Here is a 22732-nt window from a genome sequence, read left to right on the forward strand (position 1 = left end):
AAATAAAGGGAATCTGTTAGAATGCAACTGGTGACAACTTTTATTGGATGTAGTGTGACCAATGGTAACAAACTAAGGGTCAGCTGACCCAGTAAACCATGGAACCAATTACAGAGTGATGTAATAGTCAGCTGACTCACTATATATAAAAACCTGTTTGGAATTGTGGGTAGCCTGGAGTGGCCCCAAGTTTGGAATAATTATGTTTCTTTATTTAAACCCTTTCTTTGATTTATAAGTTGGCAGTAAGTTTTGTTCTATTTTTATTGTCCGCATTTGAAGAGTTCTTATGATGAAACAGGTGTATCTGCCCCACAGTTGGACACCCAAAGCAGGCCAGGCCCTGCAGCTCTCAACCCTCTAGAGGATGCGTGCCAATCAAAGACAACCAGTCAGCAGACTGCTTCAACCTCTGCTGTGGGTGTCAGGATGACCTAGGCGCAGCGATAGGGTTAGAAAAATTAAGCATTGAAATCACTTCTGAATCACAGTTGTTCAATCACTGTCAATATCATGCACCTTATTAAATACATTTGCTGTTCAAGAGAATGGTGTTGGTGTTTGAAAGCATCATGCATATGCATCTGTGTGCCCTCTTATTCTGAGTAATCCATTCTCACACTAAGAGTTCACTTCCCTAAACACATTTGATGTGTAACTAACTCGTGATCATTAATCTACCCTTGTGTTATGTCAGGGAGTTGTGTCAAATTCCTTACTAAAGCATCTGCAAAATGTGTTAGCATACGTGCTCCTTACAAGACAGCATGGAGTTAGGTGTCTTCACTAGCCTAGGAGGGGTAGCTGTCTCTCCAAATGAGAAGGCTGCCTTCATTGGTAGTGCCAAAGCACAAGACCAGCAAACATGATACTCTCTCCAACTATGATGACCACCACTGGATCAAGTCTTTCAATGCAGCACCTGCGCTGTTGTGGTGACTGTCAATTCCCTGAGTGCAGCGATGTTTGCTGCTGACCTTCCCAGTGAATAGGGCCTAGTGAATCATGAGGGTTGAATGCGCAAGGCCGAATGCTGAAATTGCTCTCAATGTCACTGGTTAGAACCATAGAATCCCTATAGTGCAGAAAGAGGCCATTCGGCCCATTGAGCTTGCACCGACAACAATCCCATCCAGGCTCCATGCCCACAACCCCACATATCTACCCCGCTAATCCTCCTAACACTAAGGGGCAATCCAGCATGGCCAATCCACCTAACCACATCTTTGGACTGCGGGAGGAAACCAGAGCACCTGGGGGAAATCCAAAGACACGGAGAGAATGCAAACTCCACACAGTCGCCTGAGGCCAGAATTGAACGCTGGTGCTGTGGGGCAGCAGTGCGAACCACTGTGCCACCATGCTGCCTGTGCAAAGGCTTTTCAGTCCACAGACACAGCCATCCCTGTATTAACTGAAGCCTTTCAAATATGTGAGGCACCTGGTAGTGACGAAAAGTGTGTGAGTCATGGAAACTCCCAGGGTACCTAACAAGCGTGCATGATGAGCTTCTGACAATCACACACTAGTTGAACGCTGATGGAATGGAACCCTTTCCTGTTAATGACACATCAAGGGAGGTGCCATATAGCTCTCAATGTCAATCAATTGCAATGCTGTACTCTAGAGAAGCCTGAGATATCTGCAAACCTCTGAAATCTAGAAGCCTGGCTAGCTTAATTGTGTATGAAGTTCACATAATGATGAGCCTTACAGAAGAGGGCATCTGTCAGCTCCTTAATACATTTGTGCTGAGGACTGAGATGTTACATAGGCCCTTGGAACAATCCACAAGCAAAAAGATTGAGTCCGGTGGTGACCTTCAGTGCTACTGGCAGGAGATGTTCTCCCAGTCCATAAGACGTTAGATCCACCCACAGAATGTGGCAGATGTGATCTACTTCCTCAGATGGGTGCGGAATTGCCTGTCACTCATCTCCAGATAGGAGAGTCTACTTTGGAGACCCTTGGTTGCGTCTATGGGTTGGGTCTAACCTCCTCAACCTCTGGTTGTTACAGGGGCTCCCCTGAACCTCAAGCCTCCTGTCGAAGCTGGGCTAGGTGGTGCTGGGTCTTTCTTCTCCTCCTCGTCGATCAGATTAAAGTTTACAATTTATTTATTAGTCACAAGTAGGCTTACATTAACACTGCAATGAAGTTACTGTGAAAATCCCCTAGTCGCCACACTCTGGCGCCTGTTCGGGTACACAAAGGGAGAATTTAGCATAGCCAATTCACCTAACCAGCATATTTTTGGACTGTGGGAAGAAGCTGGAGCACCTGGAGGAAACCCACGCAGAACGTGCAAACTCCACACAGACAGTGACCCAAGCTGGGAATCGAACCCGGGTCCCTGGTGCTGAGGCAGCAGTGCTAACCACTGTGGCACCGTGCTGCCCACTGCCATCAAGAAGGCAGCATTACCACAAGCTTCATTATTCAATCCTCCTCCCTGGGGATTAATCAATCTAAAAGAGCCATGAAAACTGGGCAAATGTACTGGACCTCCACACGTACAATCAAAGCCAATTTCATGCCCTATAGGTCTGTCTGCACTACTAGCTTTTTTGCTGAAACAGCCTTGCAGCCGAGGTGCACATATATCAAGGTGACCATCCTGCAAACCCTGATATTTGACATCTCAATCTCACAGAGCTTGGGAGAGGTTTGGACACATTCATGAAATGTGCCACCTTTCCAAAGGCACTCTTGCAATCTGTGATCCATCTCAACATGCACCTCTGCATTGAACGAATGCCCTTTGGCCTGTCATCCATGCCAATTGGACAAAACGCATTAGAGACTTTCAGTGATGATCTCGCAGATATGCAGCAGCTATGCTTCCTTCATGTTTGCTTGTATTTTCTATTCTCACATACCTCTCAATTAAAGCTCAAATGGAGTAATTGTATTGTGAAGCCAATGACTCCTGCTGTCCCTTGTTAAAGCATAACAAAAGGCAATGGCTACAAATGCACCTTCACAAGGAAACCTTCCTCTTTTCCTTCAGCTATGTAATAACTCAGGAAACCCAACTGGAAAGGAACATAATTTATTTACAGAACATAAAGTAAAGCCACAAAAGTGGTGTACACTCACTTGTCCCTGCCTGGAATTGCAGTTCTTCAGGCCCAGTCCTTAGGGAATGAGTTCTAGCTGGGAAAACCATTATCTGTTACCATGGGTGCTTGTACTCAATGAGCCCCACAGGAAGATCAATTAGTGATTCCCAATGTGCCTCATGGGGGTTATCAGAAGCTCTGACTCCATCTTAATTTTTAGCGTCCAAGCAGTTTGAGGGGGCCCCTGAAATATGCCCTTTAGTGCAGCCCTGGATTCCTGCTATACTTAGACCCTTCCCATGCAGATTCTTTTCCAGTTTTAGTTTCCAACTGTGACACAATTTCACAATTGCAAGATGGCGGAGCTCCGATTCTATTTTGAGAACAGCTTCGACTAATGGCCCCCTCCCTCTCATCCCCATCCCCAAGACTGTATTTAATCTCTCACCTTGACTATGAGGTCCACTAAGCCCTGGGACTGCTTTTAATCCTTTGTCTTGATGAAGTGCACTAAGCCTGAGGACAGGCTTTAATCTTTAATCTCTCACCCTGACTATGAGGTGCACTAAGCCTCAACTGCCTTCACTCTCTCAACCCAACCTCCTGGCACCAGACCAGCAACTATTACTTTCTTTCAATGAGCTTTCCTGTTGCTTCTTTATTGATGACAACACAGTATCCCTTCCTCAAGCGCCCCCCCCCCCCCTTTGAGTCTCTGTGCAACTTATTCCACTTGTGACACACTAACACAACACCCCGCCCCCCCCCCCCCCCCCCCCATACTCCGGTGTATGCATTCGTGCCCATTCATATATTTTGAATCACATCCAGTCACTTCTGTGTCTACATCCTAGTCTCCCATGTCAGGCTCCAGTTTCCCCACCTTCAGTCTCCCCTCTGCTTGCCTGAGCCCTACAGAAAACACACTTCCGGAGAATGGACGACATCAGTGAGCAGAGCAACTCTACACCCTCACCAGTATAGCGTCTCACTGATAGTGAGAACCTGAAGAAGTGCTGCTGTTGTTGGTAGACTTTGAGTGTTGCGCAAACCTCAAAGGAGTGAAGTGAAGGTTGTTTCTCGGCCTTTTGGCTAAGATCAAGTGTGGTATGGATGGGATGCTGCGCCTGGTTGAGGTCATTAGGTTACATTTAAGCTTCATATTCATATGAAGCAATTTTTAAAAGCAGTATCTCGGCCTTTTGGCTAAGATGCAAATGAGATCCAGCCTTGGAGGAGGAACCCTGCCCCTCCTCCAATCAGCTGGGCTCATGTAGATCAGGCCCAAGACAGGTGTGAAGGCCCTGTCTTGTCAGCCTGGATCGGAAATGTCTCAACTTGTTGAGACTCTGAATTGGACTTGATTTGATTGAATTGGAAAAGTATTTAAAAAAAGAAAAAAAATAGTGAAGGTTGATGACTGCACACCATTTAATTCCAAATGTGTTTCAGACCAGTCTAATTTCCTGCTGATGTGGTGCTAGATTAGGAGTGACTCCTGATTCTGGCAAGTAGTACCTTTATTGAGCCATTCATGACATAGTAATGCGTGCAAATTGGGTTCCCACTATGGATCAGCAAGAAACTTGGCCCGCCATGAAAGTGGCGAAGGGAAAATTCTAAGCTGTTTTCCCATGGGCAGAAATGCAATTTTTGGCTTCTCTTCAAATTTTCCAGTCCAGCCGGTCACAAAACACAGTTCAGGCAGGAGGGGAAAGTTCTGCCCTAACTGATTACTTTCTACCTAATTTTGAATTGTCAGAAAACTTGCACATGTTACACTCAGTCCCCATATCTAAGTCATTAATATAGATTGTAAATAGTTCACGTCCAAGTACTAGCCTTGTACTGTCAGCTATTAAAAGCCTGCCAACCTAAAAAATTCATTTTTATTCCCACTCTCTGTTTTCTCTTCTTTAACCAATCATCATTCCATGTTCATATATTTCCTTCAGTCCCATGAATTCTAATTTTGGGTAATATGTTTTGTCTTTTCCTTCACTTTGGTCTTAGTTTAAAATAAGTTGTTCGTTTAAATAGAAGCTGTGCGTTCATTTTTTAAAAAATGGCTCAAGGTGTCAAAGATCTAAAGACAATGTCTAGAGACAATGAAATAACAGGCTGATTTTCATCTTTACATATGAGTCAGTGCTCATTTGGGTAGCACAGCTTTAGGATTTGCTTGATTTTCTTGTATGTGTGTGTGTATGTATATATATATATATATATATATAGAGCACTCATTCTTTTTTGCCTAATCTTATTTGCATAAATATTCACATTCTGGATGAAGTCGTATGGTTCTAGAGTTAACACCGTTAATAGGAGATTTGCTTTATAGGATAGAACAATTAAAGGTAGTGCTACAAGAAGGGGCAAAAATTTAGAAACTTCGAGAGAATATTAAAAGGTTTGCCAACCTATTATTATTAGTTGCTAGAACCTTGCATAAACCTTCTTACAGATATGTGTACCCCCTTATCTTAGAATTTCAAGATGTATTACTTTATTATTTTAGAGTAAAGTGTTTCCAAGCACTTTGTTGTTTGTTCTTCTATTCAATTTGTCTGTCAACTGCAGAAACCAATGTCCCTGTACTAACCTTCAGTGATCTTAATCACAACATTCAGGCTTAATGTTCATCCTAGGCATTCTAGCCTCCTAGAATACATTATGTATGTTACATTTTAATTTATAGAAAGCATGGATGCTGTTCTTTGTGATTGACACAGGAAAAATGAAGAATGCCTGAATCAAAATGACTACACTGAATGGAATTTCACATTTCCTCTCTGGAGGAGAGAGCTGCCTAATTTATCTGATTAAGACAAACATCAGATAAAAAAGACACTCAGGTCTGCACTGAGCAGTCTTCTGTAGGCATATTTTGTATTTATCCCAGAGTCTTTGGAGCAGCTCTGTCATCCCAATTATGTCCCAGTACAGTAATATTTCCTTGGATTTGTAAGCAATAAGAGGGATTAGGTGATACCAATATGGAGATTTGCCTGTTAGGGATGTTTGAATAGTTTATTTCTGAATGTTGAATATTCACAAAACGAAACGCTTCTTTTGGCAGAGTTACCTGTTCCAGCTGCTGCAAGGTGTTGCATTCTGTCACTCTCATAGAGTCCTTCATCGAGATCTAAAACCACAAAACTTGCTTATTAATGATGCTGGTGCAATCAAATTAGCAGATTTTGGACTGGCAAGGGCCTTTGGAGTTCCTGTGCGTACTTATACTCATGAGGTAATTAAGATCCATGGCTTTGGAAATGTTTGATAAAGTTAAGACTTGTGTATTAAATTTACTCCCACTGTATATTTTGTGGATTTAACCCCTTATGTTTTAAGAGAGTTGCTCAACTAGTTAATGTGAACTTTCTAAAATCAAAATACTGCCTGGTTTTACAAAAAAAGTTATAAGTCCCAGAAAAAGGAAATTGTTCAGGAGCGAGAAACAAAGGATGAAGAGGAAGAGCTCATGGAAGATGCATTTGAATACTTTGACATAAATGAATATCAAAAGTATACTGGAAAATACAGCCAGGATAACCGGAATCCTTTTATTGTATTTATATGCTTGTGTTGTATTTAATACACATTCAGACTCGCAGAAGTTCAAGGGTAAAAGGGCAACTGACAGTGATCAAGTAGCTTCATTATATCTTCCACACAAACCAAAGAACTTGTGCTGAGAGGTGCAGACAAGAACAATTGCCTCAGCAACTGTTCTGTGAGGGCACGAGTTGAAAGCATTTTACACTAGCAGGCGCCCCATAAGTGATTTCCGACCTTGGTTCAGCAACCAATCCCCCATTTATACCTTCATTCCTATGGGAAATTCGGTTCTGACTTGCAATGTTTCATCTTACAATGTGTCATAAATCTGAGGACTGCCTGTACTCTATTTTTATTAACAACTGTTGAGCTTAATTCAGACCACAGTGGCAATAAATATTTACCTTTTATAATTAATGACTCAAATCTTATTTTATAATTGATGCTGATCAGTCAAGTATATTTTTAACATGTTTGGTTGAAATTATTTTGGGGAATTAGACTTTCTAAATGTTTATTATTCTTTGATTTTCTTTTTTTCCCCATATTTTTAGGTTGTAACCTTGTGGTACAGAGCACCAGAAATTTTATTGGGATGTAAATTTTACTCAACAGCGGTGGATGTTTGGAGCATAGGATGCATCTTTGCAGAAATGGTATTTATCTCAGAAATACAATTAATTTGTAAAAATGTATTTTCTAAATTTATGCCTTCCTAGCAGGTATAGAATATTGTTCTTTTTAAGTTGTACATAAAGGCAAAGGGTGAGATTTTCTGACCAACAGAATCTTCTAGTCCCCCTGGCAATGGGACAGACGAGTCATGCAAAATGCTGTAAACATAGAGGGTCTGGAAGATCCTGCCGGCAGCCAATGGTGAGCCACCTCTGTCAGTGGAAAATACGCTATGTGGGGGTCACTGGAAAATCCCTCCCAAGGTATCTCTGGGCTGCCATGTTAATGGAAAGATTTTGTTTTGGAGTTGGGACTCTGACACCAGGTTCAAATGAAGGCCCTGACTGTCAGAAATAGTCTGACATGATTTTCAAAGAAATGGCCAGTTAATAACCAGGGGGCACACTTGCTACCCAATTAAAGCCGTTGGGCGAACTCCTGACACTTGAAGGCCAATAGGAGGCCCTCTAGCACAGAGAGCGCGGAAGCCTCTCCGTGGGCGAGGATCTGGCAGATGGAGTATGACATTGACAAGTGTGAGGTTATCCACTTTGGAAGGAATAATAGTAAAATGGACTATTATTTAAATGGTGAAAAATTACAACATGCTACTGTGCAGAGGGACCTGGGGGTCCTTGTGCATGAATCGCAAAAACTCAGTTTGCAGGTGCAGCAGGTGATCAAGAAGGCAAATGGAATGTTGGCCTTTATCGCAAAGGGGATGGAGTATAAAAGCAGGGCGGTCTTGCTGCAATTGTACAAGGTACTGGTGAGGCCGCAACTAGAGTACTGTGTGCAATTTTGTTCCCCTTATTTGCGAAAGGATATATTGGCCTTGGAGGGAGTACAGAGAAGGTTCACCAGGTTGATACCGGAGATGAGGGGGTTAGCTTATGAGGAGAGATTGAGTAGATTGGGCCTGTACTCGTTGGAGTTTAGAAGGCTGAGGGGAAACCTTATATGGACATATAAGATAATGAAGGGGCTAGACAGGGTAGAGGCAGAGAGATTCTTTCCACTTAGAAAGGAAACAAGAACTAGAGGACACAGCCTCAAAATAAGGGGGAGTCAGTTTAGAACAGAGTTGAGAAGGAACTTCTTCTCTCAGAGGGTAGTGAATCTCTGGAATTCTCTGCCCATTGAAGCAGTGGAGGCTACCTCGTTAAATATGTTTAAGTCACAGGTAGATAGATTTCTGATCAATAAGGGAATTAAGGGTTATGGAGAGCGGGCGGGTAAGTGGAACTAAACCACTATCAGATCAGCCATGATCTTATTGAATGGCGGGGCAGGCTCGAGGCGCTAGATGGCCTACTCCTGCTCCTATTTCTTATGTTCTTATGTTCTAAGCCTGCTATTGTAGATAAGGGGCAGAGGGTGCCTCAAAATGGAAGCATACTTTCAGCAGTTTTGAAAATAAAAATGGCTGGTTGCCAGACTGCCACTGTGAAGAGGCTGCAGCAATAGTTATGGCCATTTTCTGCACTAACAGCAATGGGGGGATGATTTAAATTATTATGGAACACTGGCCGCTTGTTCTCCTGGTGGGAGGCCATTTCCTTTGATTGGGCATGCTTTGGCCACTTGGGAGGCCCACCCATCCACTGGAAAATTCCTGTTGACACAGAAAGGCCTTAATAGCTCCTTGGTTGCTTAATTAGACAACCCATCGGCATTGCATCTCCAACTCAGCCTCCTTGAAAATGATCCAGAGGCGTGAGGATCCCAGCAAATTGACATGCTACTCTCCCATGGTGATTTTTCTGCCCAAGGCCACCTCTGGTTATACCTCCATGGAGATTTGAAAATCCAGCCCCATATGTCCAAATGGATAAGCCACACATAAACATTTATGATGGGAAGTTCCTCTATCAACATGTTAACTTTCCACTTTCATTGTTGCCTGATCAGGAGATTGGTCAGCCATATTGCAGGAGGTGATGGCAAACCACTGTAATATTTTGCCAAGCATAATCACGGATCAATCCAATGGAAGTCCATGGGTTGTCCTTTTTGGGCATGGTACCTAAAGGAGGAGGAACTAAAATGTTGAATCTCTGATTGGGATGTTTCTGCAGTAAACAGCTTTTACCACCCCTGAAAATCTCTGTGTGTGCAATTTAGGCATTATGAGTATGTGCAATTTGTGAAATATCATATACAATTTGAGCATCAACATGAGTGATCTTTCTTTCCATGAAAATTTAAGAGTCATTTTTTTCAAGAAGACTTTAGAGACACTGGGGCTTTATTCTTTTGGGCAACTTTAGCGTGATTAACAAATTTCCCCTGATGCCATTTCCCCTGATGCAGTGCCCACAGCCAACAGGTATGGTTAAGTGTGAGGCTTAGATTTTTTATATTAAAGTTAGGATACTGATGGCAAATGTTTGGATACTTTAAGGCAATTTATTTGTTATTGAAATTTCTATTTATTGCAAATTGCATACATTGACTGACTAATTGTACCATATTTTAAATTTACTAATGTCAGACACCTCATAGAATCCTTAGAGTGCAGAAGGAGGCCATTTGGCCCATTGAGTCTGCACCAACAACAATCTCATGCAGGCCATACCCCTGCAGCTCCATGCATTTACCTGCTAACCCCCTGACACTAAGGGGCAATTTAGCATGGCCAATGAACCTAATCAGCACATCTTTGGATCTCTGTCCTACAAGCCTATTAGATCCTTCAGTCGAAGCATTCAGAAGAGAAAACTGTTGTCTGAAAAGGAATAATGTGTAGGGTTATGGGGAAAAGACAGGAGTATGACACTGAGTGTATTCCTCATTCAGAGGACAGATGCAAGCACAAGGGACTGAATGGCCTTCTGCACTGTAAGAATTCTGTAATTCACCCACCTTTCCCTGCTGCCAGATGCCAAAACCTGTTTTTTTTTCAAACTCCCCACTCAAACCATCCTAAGATGACTTCTCGCCACTTAGAAACTCGTGGACCACATTCCAAATATACCATGATTCTAGAACAGCCCCCAGTGTTTCCAGATCCCAAAATTTACCCCAGTGCTTCCCAAACCTACCTTCTCCAGTGTTTGGTTTGATTTGATTTATTATTGTCACATGTATTGGGAAACAGTGAAAAGTAATGTTTCTTGCACGCTATACAGACAAAGCATACCGTACATCAACAAGGAGAGAGTGCAGAATGTAGTGTTACAGTCATAGCTAGGGTGTAGAGAAAGATCAACTTAATGCAAGATAGTTCCATTCAAAAGTCTGATGGCAGCAGGGAAGAAGCTGTTCTTGAGTTGGTTCGTACATGTCCTCAGACTTTTATAGGTGGAAGAGAGTATGTCTGGGGTGCGTGGGGTCCTTGATTATGCTGGCTGCTTTTCCAAGGCAGCGGGAAGTGTAGACAGAGTCAATGGATGGGAGGCTGGTTTGAGTGATGGACTGGGCTTTGTTCACAACCCTTTGTAGTTTCTTGCGGTCTTGGACAGAGCAGGAGACATACCAAGCTGTGATACATCCCGAAAGAATGCTTTCTATGGTACATCTGTAAAAGTTAGTGAGAGTCATAGAGGACATGCCAAATTTCCTTAGCCTCCTGAGAAAGCAGAGGCGTTCTTAACTATAGCATTGGCATGGAGAGACCAGGACAGGTTGTTGGTGATCTGGACACTTGGAAACTTTAAAGTCTCGACCATTTCTACTTTGTCCTCATTGACGTAGGCAGGGGCATGTCCTCCACTACGTTTCCTGAAGTCGATGACTCTCTTCTTCGTTTTGTTGACATTGAGGGAGAGATTATTGTTGTCACTCCAGTTCACCAGATTCTCTATCTCTATCCTGTACTCTGTCTCATCATTGTTTGAAATCCGACCCACTATGGTGGTATCATCAGCAAACGTGAAAATCAAGTTGGAGGGGAATTTGGTCTTAGGTGTATAAGGAGTATATTAAGGGGCTGAGGACGCAGCCTTGTGGGGCATCGGTGTTGGGGATGATCATGAAGGTGTTCTTGCCTATTGTTACTGACTGCAGTCTGTGGGTTAGGAAGTTCAGGATCCAGTCGCAGAGGGAGGAGTCGAGCCCTAGGCCACGGAGTTTGGAAATGAGTTTTGTAGGAATAATGGTGTTGAAGGCTGAGCTGTAGTCAATAAATAGGAGTGCGACATAGGTGTCTTTGTTATCTAGGTGTTCCAGGGGTGAGTGTAGGGCCAGGGAGATGGCGTCTGCTGTGGATCTGTTGCAGCGATAGGCGAACTGTAGTGGATCCAGGCAATCTGGGAGGCTAGAATTGATTTGTGCCATGACTATCCTTTCAAAGCACTTCATAATGATGGATGTCAGAGCCACCAGACGATAATCATTAAGGCACGCTGCCTGGTTTTCCTTTGGTACCGGGATGATGGTCGGTCGTCTTCTTGAAGCAGATAGGGACCTCAGATTGGTGTAAAGAGAGGTTGAAGATGTCTGCGAATACTCCCACCAGCTGGTCTGCGCAGCAGTGTGTACCATCTACAAGATGCACTGCAGAAGCTCATCAAGGCTCCTTAGACAGCACCTTTCAAATCCACAATTACTACCACCTAGAAGGACAAAGACAGCAGATGCCTGGGAACGTCATACCCTGGAAGTTCCCACCATCCTAACTTGGAAATATATTACCATTCCTTCGCTATTGCTGGGTCAAAATCCTGGAACTCCCACCCTAACAGCATTGTGAGTGTAGCTACGTCACTTGGACTGCAGCAGTTGAAAAAGGCAGGTCACCACCACCTTCTCAAAAGCAATTAAGAATGGACAATAAATGCTGGCCTAGCCAGCAATGCCCACATTCGAAAAATAAACCACGAAGGACAGAAGTTAGGGAGCTTGAGTGGAGTGGATAAAGCAAGGTTTCCTCTACTTGAAAACATTCTGGGGGCAGCTACTAAAATTGCTGATGGATATTAACTAAAGACAATGTGGACTCAGATATAGTGGTTTTGTGGTCAAATAGCCTGTTGATATCTATGCAATCTTGCATGTGTAGGACAATCATTTGGGTGAAGCAGTTTGGTGCTGTTGGAACCCTTGAAACTGTACACCAACATAATTTATCAATTTCAACAGAAAGAGTAAATGGAGGGGAAGAGATGCAATATAATTTAATAAATCTATGCCCAATAAACAGTCAACTGTATAATTTATGTGAATTCTTTCTTCAATTAAAGGTCACAAGAAAACCTTTGTTTCCTGGAGACTCTGAGATTGATCAGCTTTTCAGGATTTTTCGCACACTTGGTACACCAAATGAGTCTGTGTGGCCTGGAGTTAGACAGCTACCTGACTATAAAGCAAACTTCCCTCGGTGGCTCAGACAGGATTTCAATAAGATACTACCCAATCTGGACATAGATGGCAAAGACCTACTGATGGTTGGTAGTATATACCAATGAATCACTATTTTAATTTTTTTTAATTAAAAAAATGTACTTTATTCATAAAATTTGTAAAAGTACAATACATAATTTAAATTTCGCATTACATAAAGTTCAAGACAGTATAGTTATTTTCAGTGCAGTGTCTGGCGCTCTGAGGTGCCTCACTACACTTAGGATTACAGGTTATATTTACAATATACATTCCTCGTCAGTTGTACAGTCCACAGGTTCTAGCCCTTGGTGTTCAATGGCAAGAGGGCCATGAACTGGCCTTTCCCAATCAAACCATTGTGGTGGCTGCCCCAAGCTTTAGTGCATCCTAGATGTTGGAATGTGCCAGTCTTTCACACACTATCGTGTGGCCAGCTCCTTGCACTGGAAGGCCAGCAAGTTTTGGGCAGACAAAAGTGTGTCTTTCACTGAGTTGATGGTTCTCCAACAGCACTTAATATTTGTCTCAATGTGTGTCCCTGGGAATAGCCCATAGAACACAAAATCCTTTATTACGGAGTAAATTGTACAGCATATATATTTGTAAAGTAGCGTGCCAAAATTTAAGGGATTTGTTTGTATCAATATCCTATTATAATGCTGCAAACATAGCGTAGATGTCAGCATCTAAAGTCTGAAGATCCTTCCACAAACAGGGGTCGACTTGTACACTGAGTATAACAAGGAACTGTTGGCATGGATATGTGCGGTTATCATCTTTGTCATTCACTACGTGGAGTCTGCTCTGTATGGGTGTGCCATAAATTCCACTGCATCTTCACAACATAATACCTTTCACCCAGTTCTAAGATACCATTAAATAAAACATCCATTTGTGGGATGAAAAATTGAGGCTGGCTATTAACGCAAGTGTAGCATGTCATAGCTGAGAAAGAAGGGAATGAGTTACACACCAAGTATATGTAAAAACATGATTTTAGGCCTGGAAAATGGGGTCGTCTCATATGCTAGATCAGCTAATACTCTGTGATCTACAGTAATTTTTTTGTGGTAGTTTGACCTGATGGTCTGACATGCTGAATTAAGGCTCCAGTCTCCAGGGGCATTGAATTACAACACTGCTACTTCATGTCATTCAGTGCTGTAAATTACAGAAAGATTCACTTATAAGAGCAGAGGCACAAAAAGATTCAGATATGCTAATCTTTAAAAGTGGGATGTTTATTTTATAAAGATATACAAAAAGGCAGATGAGATCCTAGGTTTTATGAGCAGAACTGATTTTGACTTTGTGTGATAGTGTAAATGGGTGATAGCGAATTGGCTGTCCACTGAATCACAGTTAAAACCTGCCCCATTGATTACAGAGAAAAGAGACGACCTTGATCTTCTGCAGTGTTCTGACTAACACCCACATCCATGGCTGCCTTCCCATTGTGAAGCCACTTCCTCCTCATGGGCAGGCTGATGTTCATTTGTGTTACCCTCACTCCACTCAAAAATTGCAAACTGCCCCATAACAAGCTGATAATTGGTGAGTTTGTCAAATGACAAACCCACCATTTTCAGATGACTTACTGCTTACCGATTACAAAATTGCAGTCTGTCAGAACCACATTGGGAACTAGTCATGCCTCAGCAACCCGATTTTTTTTTTTTGGGAGACATTACAGTCTCTGTTCCAACCTCTACCATTCTATGAAAATTTGGTCTGAGGTCTGTACATTAAAATGTGAAATATATATCTATCTATATAAATATACTCCACTGGTTATTGGAAAGAGCTGCAACCTGCAAGAATTGCAATCAGCATTACTCAATCTGGAAACCAAAGAATAAAGTTCTTGTATATTTGTGAGAGAGACAAAATGTCCTTGGAGAAAGCTGTATGGTTTTTCTTCTTACTGCTTCAAGCACAGTGTAACTCTTTGAATGGCTTTTGGATGTAGATAAAGTGCAACGGTGAAATATTTCCAGTATCCAGTTCATTCTGACCATATAACTAGATAAAAAAGCACATATTTTAGCAAATTCAGAAGAGTCTATCTTGATTGTTAGAACCACAATCTGAATATTAGCCTGGTTAGATTCAGTTGAAAAGCACTTTGTTATTTTTTCATTTCCTATTGTCAGGTTGCTTGCCAGCAGCTCTTCCTGTAGTTTTCCATTGTTTTTCAGATAATTCATTAATGAGTTCAGATTTAATTAACAACAGGCTGACTTTGCTCTGGGAATTCTAGATGTAATAAGTTATTTTTGTCATTGCTTAACATAAACTCAAGTTGCACATTATATTCATGGGTATCAGCCAGCTCTATGCAGACATATTATACACTGGTTAATAATTTCTTAATTATTATTCAAGCACCGGCAGTATTTCTGTCACCTTTAGTGACCAACCTGGGAAGTAAAAATTTTAAAACATTTCCTTTTTATTCATAGCAAATGCTCCAGTATGATCCCAACAAGCGGATTTCTGCAAAAGTTGCAATAAGTCATCGATTTTTCCGTGATGTCACTATTCAACTACCACATTTACAGCTGTAAATATTTGATGGAATTCATTTGGAAGATGAAGGAAGCATCTCAGTTTTCTTGGGGTTTTTTTCATTTCCATTTTAATGTGTTATTTTCCAAGCTATACAGCTGTTTATCAGAAGTTGGAAAATTGTATTTATAGAGTATTTTAACTCTGAAGGTGATGATATGTAAAGACATATATAATATTAGGCACAATACTTCAAATTCTGTTGTAGATTATTAGAAATTCTACAAAACTTGAATCTATTTTTAGATTTGAAATTCCTTTTTTTGTAGAAATGTTGAAATATCATAAGGGAGTAGTTGGTACTTTACAACAGATGTAAATCAGTATGGGATACAGGAATTTACTTTATAAAGAAGTGTTTTTCACAAATTATCTTATTGAGATTTTACAGCTTGTAGTAATTTTAATTTTGTGTTTTTTGTTCCCCCATTAGATGTATTTCATGGTAGCTTGAAATGGAGGTAGAACACTGAACCTTAAATTGAAAGACCTGATCTTAATCTCACTGACATTCAAACTGATTTTGTTGTCAATGGGCACGTTTTCCCAGTTCTTTCATGAGCTTCCCAGGCTTTCCAATCCAAGTTCAAGGAGAAACCAAAGTTGGGTGGGGGAAATTTGATAGCATATTTCTCTTGCCTAATTAAAAACTTACTTAACACTGATTTCAACATCAAACAACAAAATAAAAGTACTGTATTTAAACACAGGTTGCTAATGTTTCACACCATTTTTCATCGTCCAATTCCAATTTAAGAAAATAGACAATACTCCCTGGTGGTGTTGAAGTTGTCTTGGATAAATGAATAGTTCAGTGAATAAATGCATCACCTAATTCCATATGGAGCCACAGATTAGGAAAATGCAGGGTTTGATCTGAATTCTATGTTACGTTAAATTATTTAAATAAATAAAATGTAAAATTTTATTTGTGGGATATGGGCACCACTGGCTAGGCCAGCATTTATTGCCCACCCCTAATTGTCCTTGAGAAGGTGGTGATGAGTTGCTATTTTGAACGAAAGCAGTGTACCTACAATGCTGTTAAGGAGGGAGTTCCAGGATTTTAACCCAGTGACAGTGAAGGAACGACGATATATTTCCAAGTCAGGATAATGAATGGCCTGGAGTGGAACTTACAGGGGGCATTGTAGTGGGGACATTCCATTTGACCCTATAGATTCTAAGACCAGGGAAAGGAGATATCCATTCAGATTCTTGCTCCTGTTCTCTGTCCATTATGTCAAAGTAAGAAGTCTCACAACACCAGGTTAAAGTCCAACAGGTTTATTTGGTAGCAAAAGCCACTAGCTTTCGAAGCGCTGCTCCTTCATCAGGTAAGTGGGAGTTGTGTTCACAAACAGGGCATATAAAGACACAAACTCAATTTACAAAATAATGGTTGGAATGCGAGTCTTTACAGGTAATCAAGTCTTAAAGGTACAGACAATGTGAGTGGAGAGAGGGTTAAGCACAGGTTAAAGAGATGTGTATTGTCTCCAGCCGGGACAGTTGGTGAGATTTTGCAAGCCCAGGCAAATCATGGGGGTTACAGATAGTGTGACATGAACCCAAGATCCCGGTTGAGGCCGATCTCATGTGTGCGGAACTTAGCTATCAGTTGCTGCTCAGCTATTCTGCATTGTCATGTGTCATGAAGGCCGTCTTGGAGAACGCTTACTCGAAGATCAGAGGCCGAATGCCCGTGACCGCTGAAGTGTTCCCCAACAGGAAGAGATCACTCTTGCCTGGTGATTGTCGAGTGGGGTTCATTCATCCGTTGTCATAACGTCTGCATTGTCTCCCCAATGTACCATGCCTCGGGACATCCTTTCCTGCAGCGTATCAGGTAGACAATGTTGGCCAAGTTGCAAGAGTATGTACCTGGTGGATGTCCCGGATTGTCTCCCGGCTGGAGACAATACACATCCCTTTAACCTGTGCTTAACCCTCTCTCCACTCACATTGTCTGTACCTTTAAGACTTGATTACCTGTAAAGACTCGCATTCCAACCATTATTTTGTAAATTGAGTTTGTGTCTTTATATGCCCTGTTTGTGAACACAACTCCCACTTACCTGACGAAGAAGCAGCGCTCTGAAAGCTAGTGGCTTTTTCTACCAAATAAACCTGTTGGACTTTAACCTGGTGTTGTGAGACTTCTTCCTGTGTTTACCCCAGTCCAACGCCGGCATCTGCACATCATTATTTCAAATGCATACGTGGACAATGGTAAGTACAGACTTAAACTTATTTTATGCCCTTGATACCATCACATGAACTCGTACATTCAGGATATTTGATTGATGTGGCAGAGGACTGTTGGTATCTGCAAAATTATAGCTGAAAAAGTTCCTCTGCATAATAAAAAAGGGAAATGATAAAATAGAGTTGGAAAGAATGAGTAGCAAGAATGTGCCCTGGAATAGGCTTTTGTTAAGAAAGTATATGAATGGAATGGTTGGAATTACTTCCTCATCTTTTTCTTTCCCTTTCTGTACAGATGTGACTGAAATCCTATAGAATATCTCTACATGACATTGATTTGTTTTCTTTAATTTATAGTTTCCCATTGTGTGTTTTGTTTCTAAAATATAAGTTGACCAAGTTGTGTTGGATGGTGTTTTACCATGTTGTTTACTGCAAAACAATTGATTTTGAAACTAGAATAACTGTAAAAATAAAAGGTCATGATGACAAAAACTGATTTGTTAACAAACTGTTATTCAAGTTATTTAATATTATGAGCATTTGTATTCCAGATTGTAGTTGTAAACAAAATTTATACAATAATAGTGTTCTTATGACAATTTACAGATAAGATCACAAAGAATCCATGTCATGCATTTTCAAGATTTAGATCAATTAAATTTGGGTTTTTCAATTATAAAACTACTCTGATATGTAAATATTTGTAATTAACCCAATTAAGTATAATCTTGGTTTTTCTGAGATTATTGATCTACTAGGTGAGACAAGGGATGGGATGTGATTTCCCCCCCCCACCCCTTTGGTATTTCACGGAGGCAGCCCGCCATTGGTGGCAGCAGGAACTCTCCTGGTCCCGCCGCCATCAATGGGGTTTCTTGTTGTGTGCATCCCTCATTGCCGGTAAACCCGCAGCGAGTGTTTGCCGTTAATGGGATCAGAAGAGCCTGCCGGTGGCAACAGCCTAAAAATTCCAGCCAAGAACTCTTCGAGTAGTAAAGTCAAAGAAGTGATTTATTTAAAAAGGAAAGTTCTCAGTAATACAAAATAGAAGGAAACGAAGCACAGACTGGTTATACTTATCAGAACAAACTTTAATGATTTTTTTTAACAGTTGATCAAGCTGAAGAAAACCTTTTTGTAACCCCCTCCCTCAATAATTCCAATGAGAATCTTGTCTTGGGGTCCTCCAGTAAACAGCTCGTGACAACCCTTCCTCAATCAAGGGTATTTATCAGCAGCTCTTACTCACCCTAGACCTGGTGTAATTCAGAGATTGGCTAAACTACGTTTCAAAAATTATTGATTTAATATATTTGCTTAAATGATTCTGAAAATAGAACAATAGACTGTTAAGTGTGTACCCCTTAATCTGATTCCTACACACAATTTTTATATTTTACATAAACTTTAGTTCAAAGCTTGTTCCAATCAAATCTCCAAAGGTTGGTCACTGTGTTTATCCGTTCATAACTCAGTGTTAGGTTACCTGCTGTCATTTTGTTCCCATGATGTGGAGATGCTGGCGTTGGACTGGGGTAAGCACAGTAAGAAGTCTCACAACACCAGGTTAAAGTCCAACAGGTTTATTTGGCAGCACAAGCTTTCGGAGCACTGCCCCTTCATCAGGTGAGTGGGAATTCTGTTCACAAACAGGGCATATATAGACGCAAACTCAATTTACAAGATAATGGTTGGAATGCGAGTCTTTACAGGTAATCAAGCCTTAAAGGTACAGACAATGTGAGTGGAGAGAGGGCCAAGCACAAGTTAAAGAGATGTGTATTGTCTCCAGCCGGGACAGTTAGTGAGAATTTGCAAGCCCAGGCAAGTCATGGGGGTTACAGATAGTGTGACATGAACCCAAGATCCCGGTTGAGGCCGTCCTCATGTGTGTGGAACTGGGCTATCAGTTTCTGCTCAGTGATTCTGTGTTGTCGTGTGTTGTGAAGGCCGCCTTGGAGAACGCTTACCCAAAGATCAGAGGCTGAATGCCCGTGACCGCTGAAATGTTCCCCGACAGGAAGAGAACACTCCTGCCTGGTGATTGTCGAGTGGTGTTCATTCATCCGTTGAAGCGTCTGCATGGTCTCCCCAATGTACCATGCCTCGGGCATCCTTTTCTGCAGCGTATCAGGTAGACAACGTTGGCCAAGTTGCAAGAGTATGTATCGTGTACCTGGTGGATGGTGTTCTCACGTGAGATGATGGCATCCGTGTCGATGATCCGACACATCTTGCAGAGGTTGCTGTGGCAGGGTTGTGTGGTGTTGTGGTCACTGTTCTCCTGAAGGCTGGATAGTTTGTTGGGGACAATGGTCTGTTTGAGATTGTGCAGTTGTTTGAAGGCAAGAAGTGGGGGTGTGGGGATGGCCTTGGCGAGATGTTAGTCTTCATCGATGACATGTTGAAGGCTCCGGAGAAGATGTCATAGCTTCTCCGCTCCAGGGAAGTACTGGACAACGAAGGGTACTCTGTCCGCCATGTCCCGTGTTTGTCTTCTGAGGAGGTCTTCTAGGGTGGAAGCTGAGCAGCTATGTAAAGAGGAAGCATAGGAAAGGTAGGATTCAGGAGCCGTGGATAACCAGTGAAATTGTGGGTCTAGTCAAAAAGAAAAAAGAGGCATACATGAGGTCCAGGCAGCTAAAAACAGATGGAGCACTGGAGGAATACAGAGAAAGTAGAAAAGAACTCAAACAGGGACTTAGAAGGGCAAAAAGGGGTCACGAAATGTCCTTGGCAGACAGGATTAAAGAGAATCCTAAGGCATTTTATACATACGTTAGGAACAAGAGGGTTGTTAGGGAAAGAACTGGACCTCTCAGGGACAAAGGAGGGGAATTATGCTTAGAACTAAAGGAAGTAGGTGAGATCCTAAACGAATACTTTGCATCAGTATTTACAAAGGAGAGGGACATGTTGACTGGTAGTGTCTCAGAGAGATGTGTTGACCCGTTAGAAAAAATCTCAATTACAAGGGAGGAAGTGTTAGGTTTTTTAGGAAACATTAAGACAGACAAATCCCCAGGGCCGGATGGCATCTATTCTAGACTCCTCAGGGAGGCAAGAGATGCAATTGCTGGGCCTCTAACAGAAATCTTTGTCTCTTCACTGGACACAGGTGAGGTCCCAGAGGATTGGAGGAAAGCAAATGTGGTCCCGTTATTTAAGAAAGGTAGCAAGGAACACCCGGGTAATTATAGGCCGGTGAGCTTGACGTCCGTGGTAGGGAAGTTGTTGGAGAAGATTCTTAGAGATAGGATATATGCGCATTTAGAACTGAATAATCTCATTAGCGATAGACAGCATGCTTTTGTACGGGGGAGGTCCTGCCTCACAAATTTGGTTGAGTTTTTTGAGGAGGTGACAAAAACGATTGACGAAGGAAGGGCCATGGATGTAGTCTATATGGATTTTAGTAAAGCGTTTGACAAGGTTCCTCATGGCAGGCTTGTGCAAAAGGTTAAATCTCACGGGATAAAAGGTGAGCTGGCTTAGCCATAGAAGTCATGATGTGGAGATGCCGGCATTGGACTGGGGTGAACACAGTAAGAGTTTTAACAACACCAGGTTAAAGTCCAACAGTCCAACCTGTTGGACTTCAACCTGGTGTTGTTAAAACTCTTACTTAGCCATAGAAGACAGAGGGTAGCAGTGGAGGGGTCTTTTTCCGGTTGGAGGTCTGTGACTAGTGGTGTTCCACAGGGCTATGTACTGGGACCTCTGCTGTTTGTGATATATATAAATGATTTGGAGGAAGATATAGCTGGGGTGATCAGTAAGTTTGCGGACGACTCGAAGATTGCTGGAGTTGCGGATAGTGATGAACATTGTCAGAGAATACAGCAGGATATAGATAGGCCGGAACATTGGGCGGAGAAATGGCAGATGGAATTTAATCCAGATGAATGCAAAGTGATGCGTTTTGGCATATGATGTTGCAGCTGGATAGAACGATGGTTAGGCCACATTTGGAATACTGCGTCCAGTTCTGGTCGCCACACTACCAGAAGGACATAGAGGCTTTGGAGAAGGTTTACCAGGATGTTGCCTGGTATGGAGGGTCTTAGCTATGAGGAGAGATTAGGTAAACGGGTTGTTCTCCCTGGAAAGACGGAGGATGAGGGGCGACCTAATAGAGGTGTATAAAATTATGAAGGACATAGAGTGAACAGTGGGAAGCTTTTTCCCAGGTCGGAGGTGACGAACACAAGGGGTCACGGGTTCAAGGTGAGGGGGACAAGGTTCAACACAGATGTCAGGGGGACGTATTTTACACAGAGGGTGGTGGGGGCTTGGAATGCACTGCCAAGCAAGATGATTGAGGCGGACACGCTGGGATCGTTTAAGACTTATCTAGATAACCACATGAACAGACTGGGAATAGAGGGATACAAAATAATGGTCTAGTGGACACATGAGCGGCGCAGGCTTGGAGAGCCAAAGGGCCTGTTCCTGTGCTGTATTGTTCTTTGTGTCTATATATGTCCTGTTTGTGATCACAACTCCTCACTCACCTGATGAAGAGGCAGTGCTCCGAAAGCTTGTGCTACCAAATAAACCAGTTGGACTTTAACCTGGTGTTGTGAGACTTCTTACTGTCATTTTGTTTCACAGTCTTTGAAATCTACTTTGGCTTTAAGTCCACAGGAAGGCTTTGAAGACTATCTTTAGTATAAGACACCTTTTTAAAGGCTATGTAAATTTAAAGTCAGTCCTTTGACAAAACTACTGATCAATTGTCAATTTGTTGGTAAAGTATGTATATAACTGAAGCTTTCACTTGATTATCTGTTTCTTAGCTGTCATCCAAGTACATTGGTAGAGCATTCAAAAGATTCACAACCTTTTGAGTGAAGAAATTCCTCTTCATCTCAGTCCTAAGTGGCCTACACCTTATTCTGAGGTTGTGACTCCCAGTTCTAAACTTCATTGCGAGGGGATTATTTTCTTCCTGCATCTACCCTGTCAAGTCCTGTAAAAAGTTTGTATGTTTGAAAGATCACCTAGAAACGCTAGAGAATCCAGGCCCTGTCTTCTAAATCTCACCTCCTAGAGCAATCACATCATTCCATGAATTAGTTTGGTGATCCTTCACTGCAATTCCTCTGTGACAAGTGTATTCAACCCCTAGGTAAGGACATCAAAGCTGTATACAATACTCTGGGTGCAATCTCACCAAGGCTTTATACAATTTACTCGTACTCAAAATCTCTTGCAATAATGGCCAGCATACCATTTGCCTTCCTAATTGCTCGCTGCACCTGCATGTTAGCTTTCAGTGACTCATGAACAACAACATCCAGGTTTCTTTGGACATCAACATTCCCATT

At 42.0% G+C, this 22732-nt stretch overlaps 1 protein-coding gene across 2 annotated transcripts in view; it reads left to right on the plus strand.

Moving 5' to 3' along the window:
• Nucleotides 1-16531, plus strand: part of LOC144504082 (cyclin-dependent kinase 2-like) — a 47247-nt gene extending 30716 nt beyond the window's left edge. For both annotated transcript variants that reach the window (XM_078229249.1, XM_078229250.1), the window contains exons 4-7: nt 6142-6312; nt 7178-7279; nt 12482-12685; nt 15086-16531. In XM_078229249.1, coding sequence (XP_078085375.1) covers nt 6142-6312; nt 7178-7279; nt 12482-12685; nt 15086-15190 — 582 coding nt within the window. In that variant the 3' untranslated portion in view covers nt 15191-16531. The remainder of the gene's footprint in view (nt 1-6141; nt 6313-7177; nt 7280-12481; nt 12686-15085) is intronic.
• The last annotated feature ends 6201 nt before the right edge of the window (nt 16532-22732 follow it).

Source organism: Mustelus asterias, chromosome 14, assembly GCF_964213995.1.
Source record: "Mustelus asterias chromosome 14, sMusAst1.hap1.1, whole genome shotgun sequence".
In the NCBI taxonomy this organism is placed as follows: domain Eukaryota; kingdom Metazoa; phylum Chordata; class Chondrichthyes; order Carcharhiniformes; family Triakidae; genus Mustelus; species Mustelus asterias.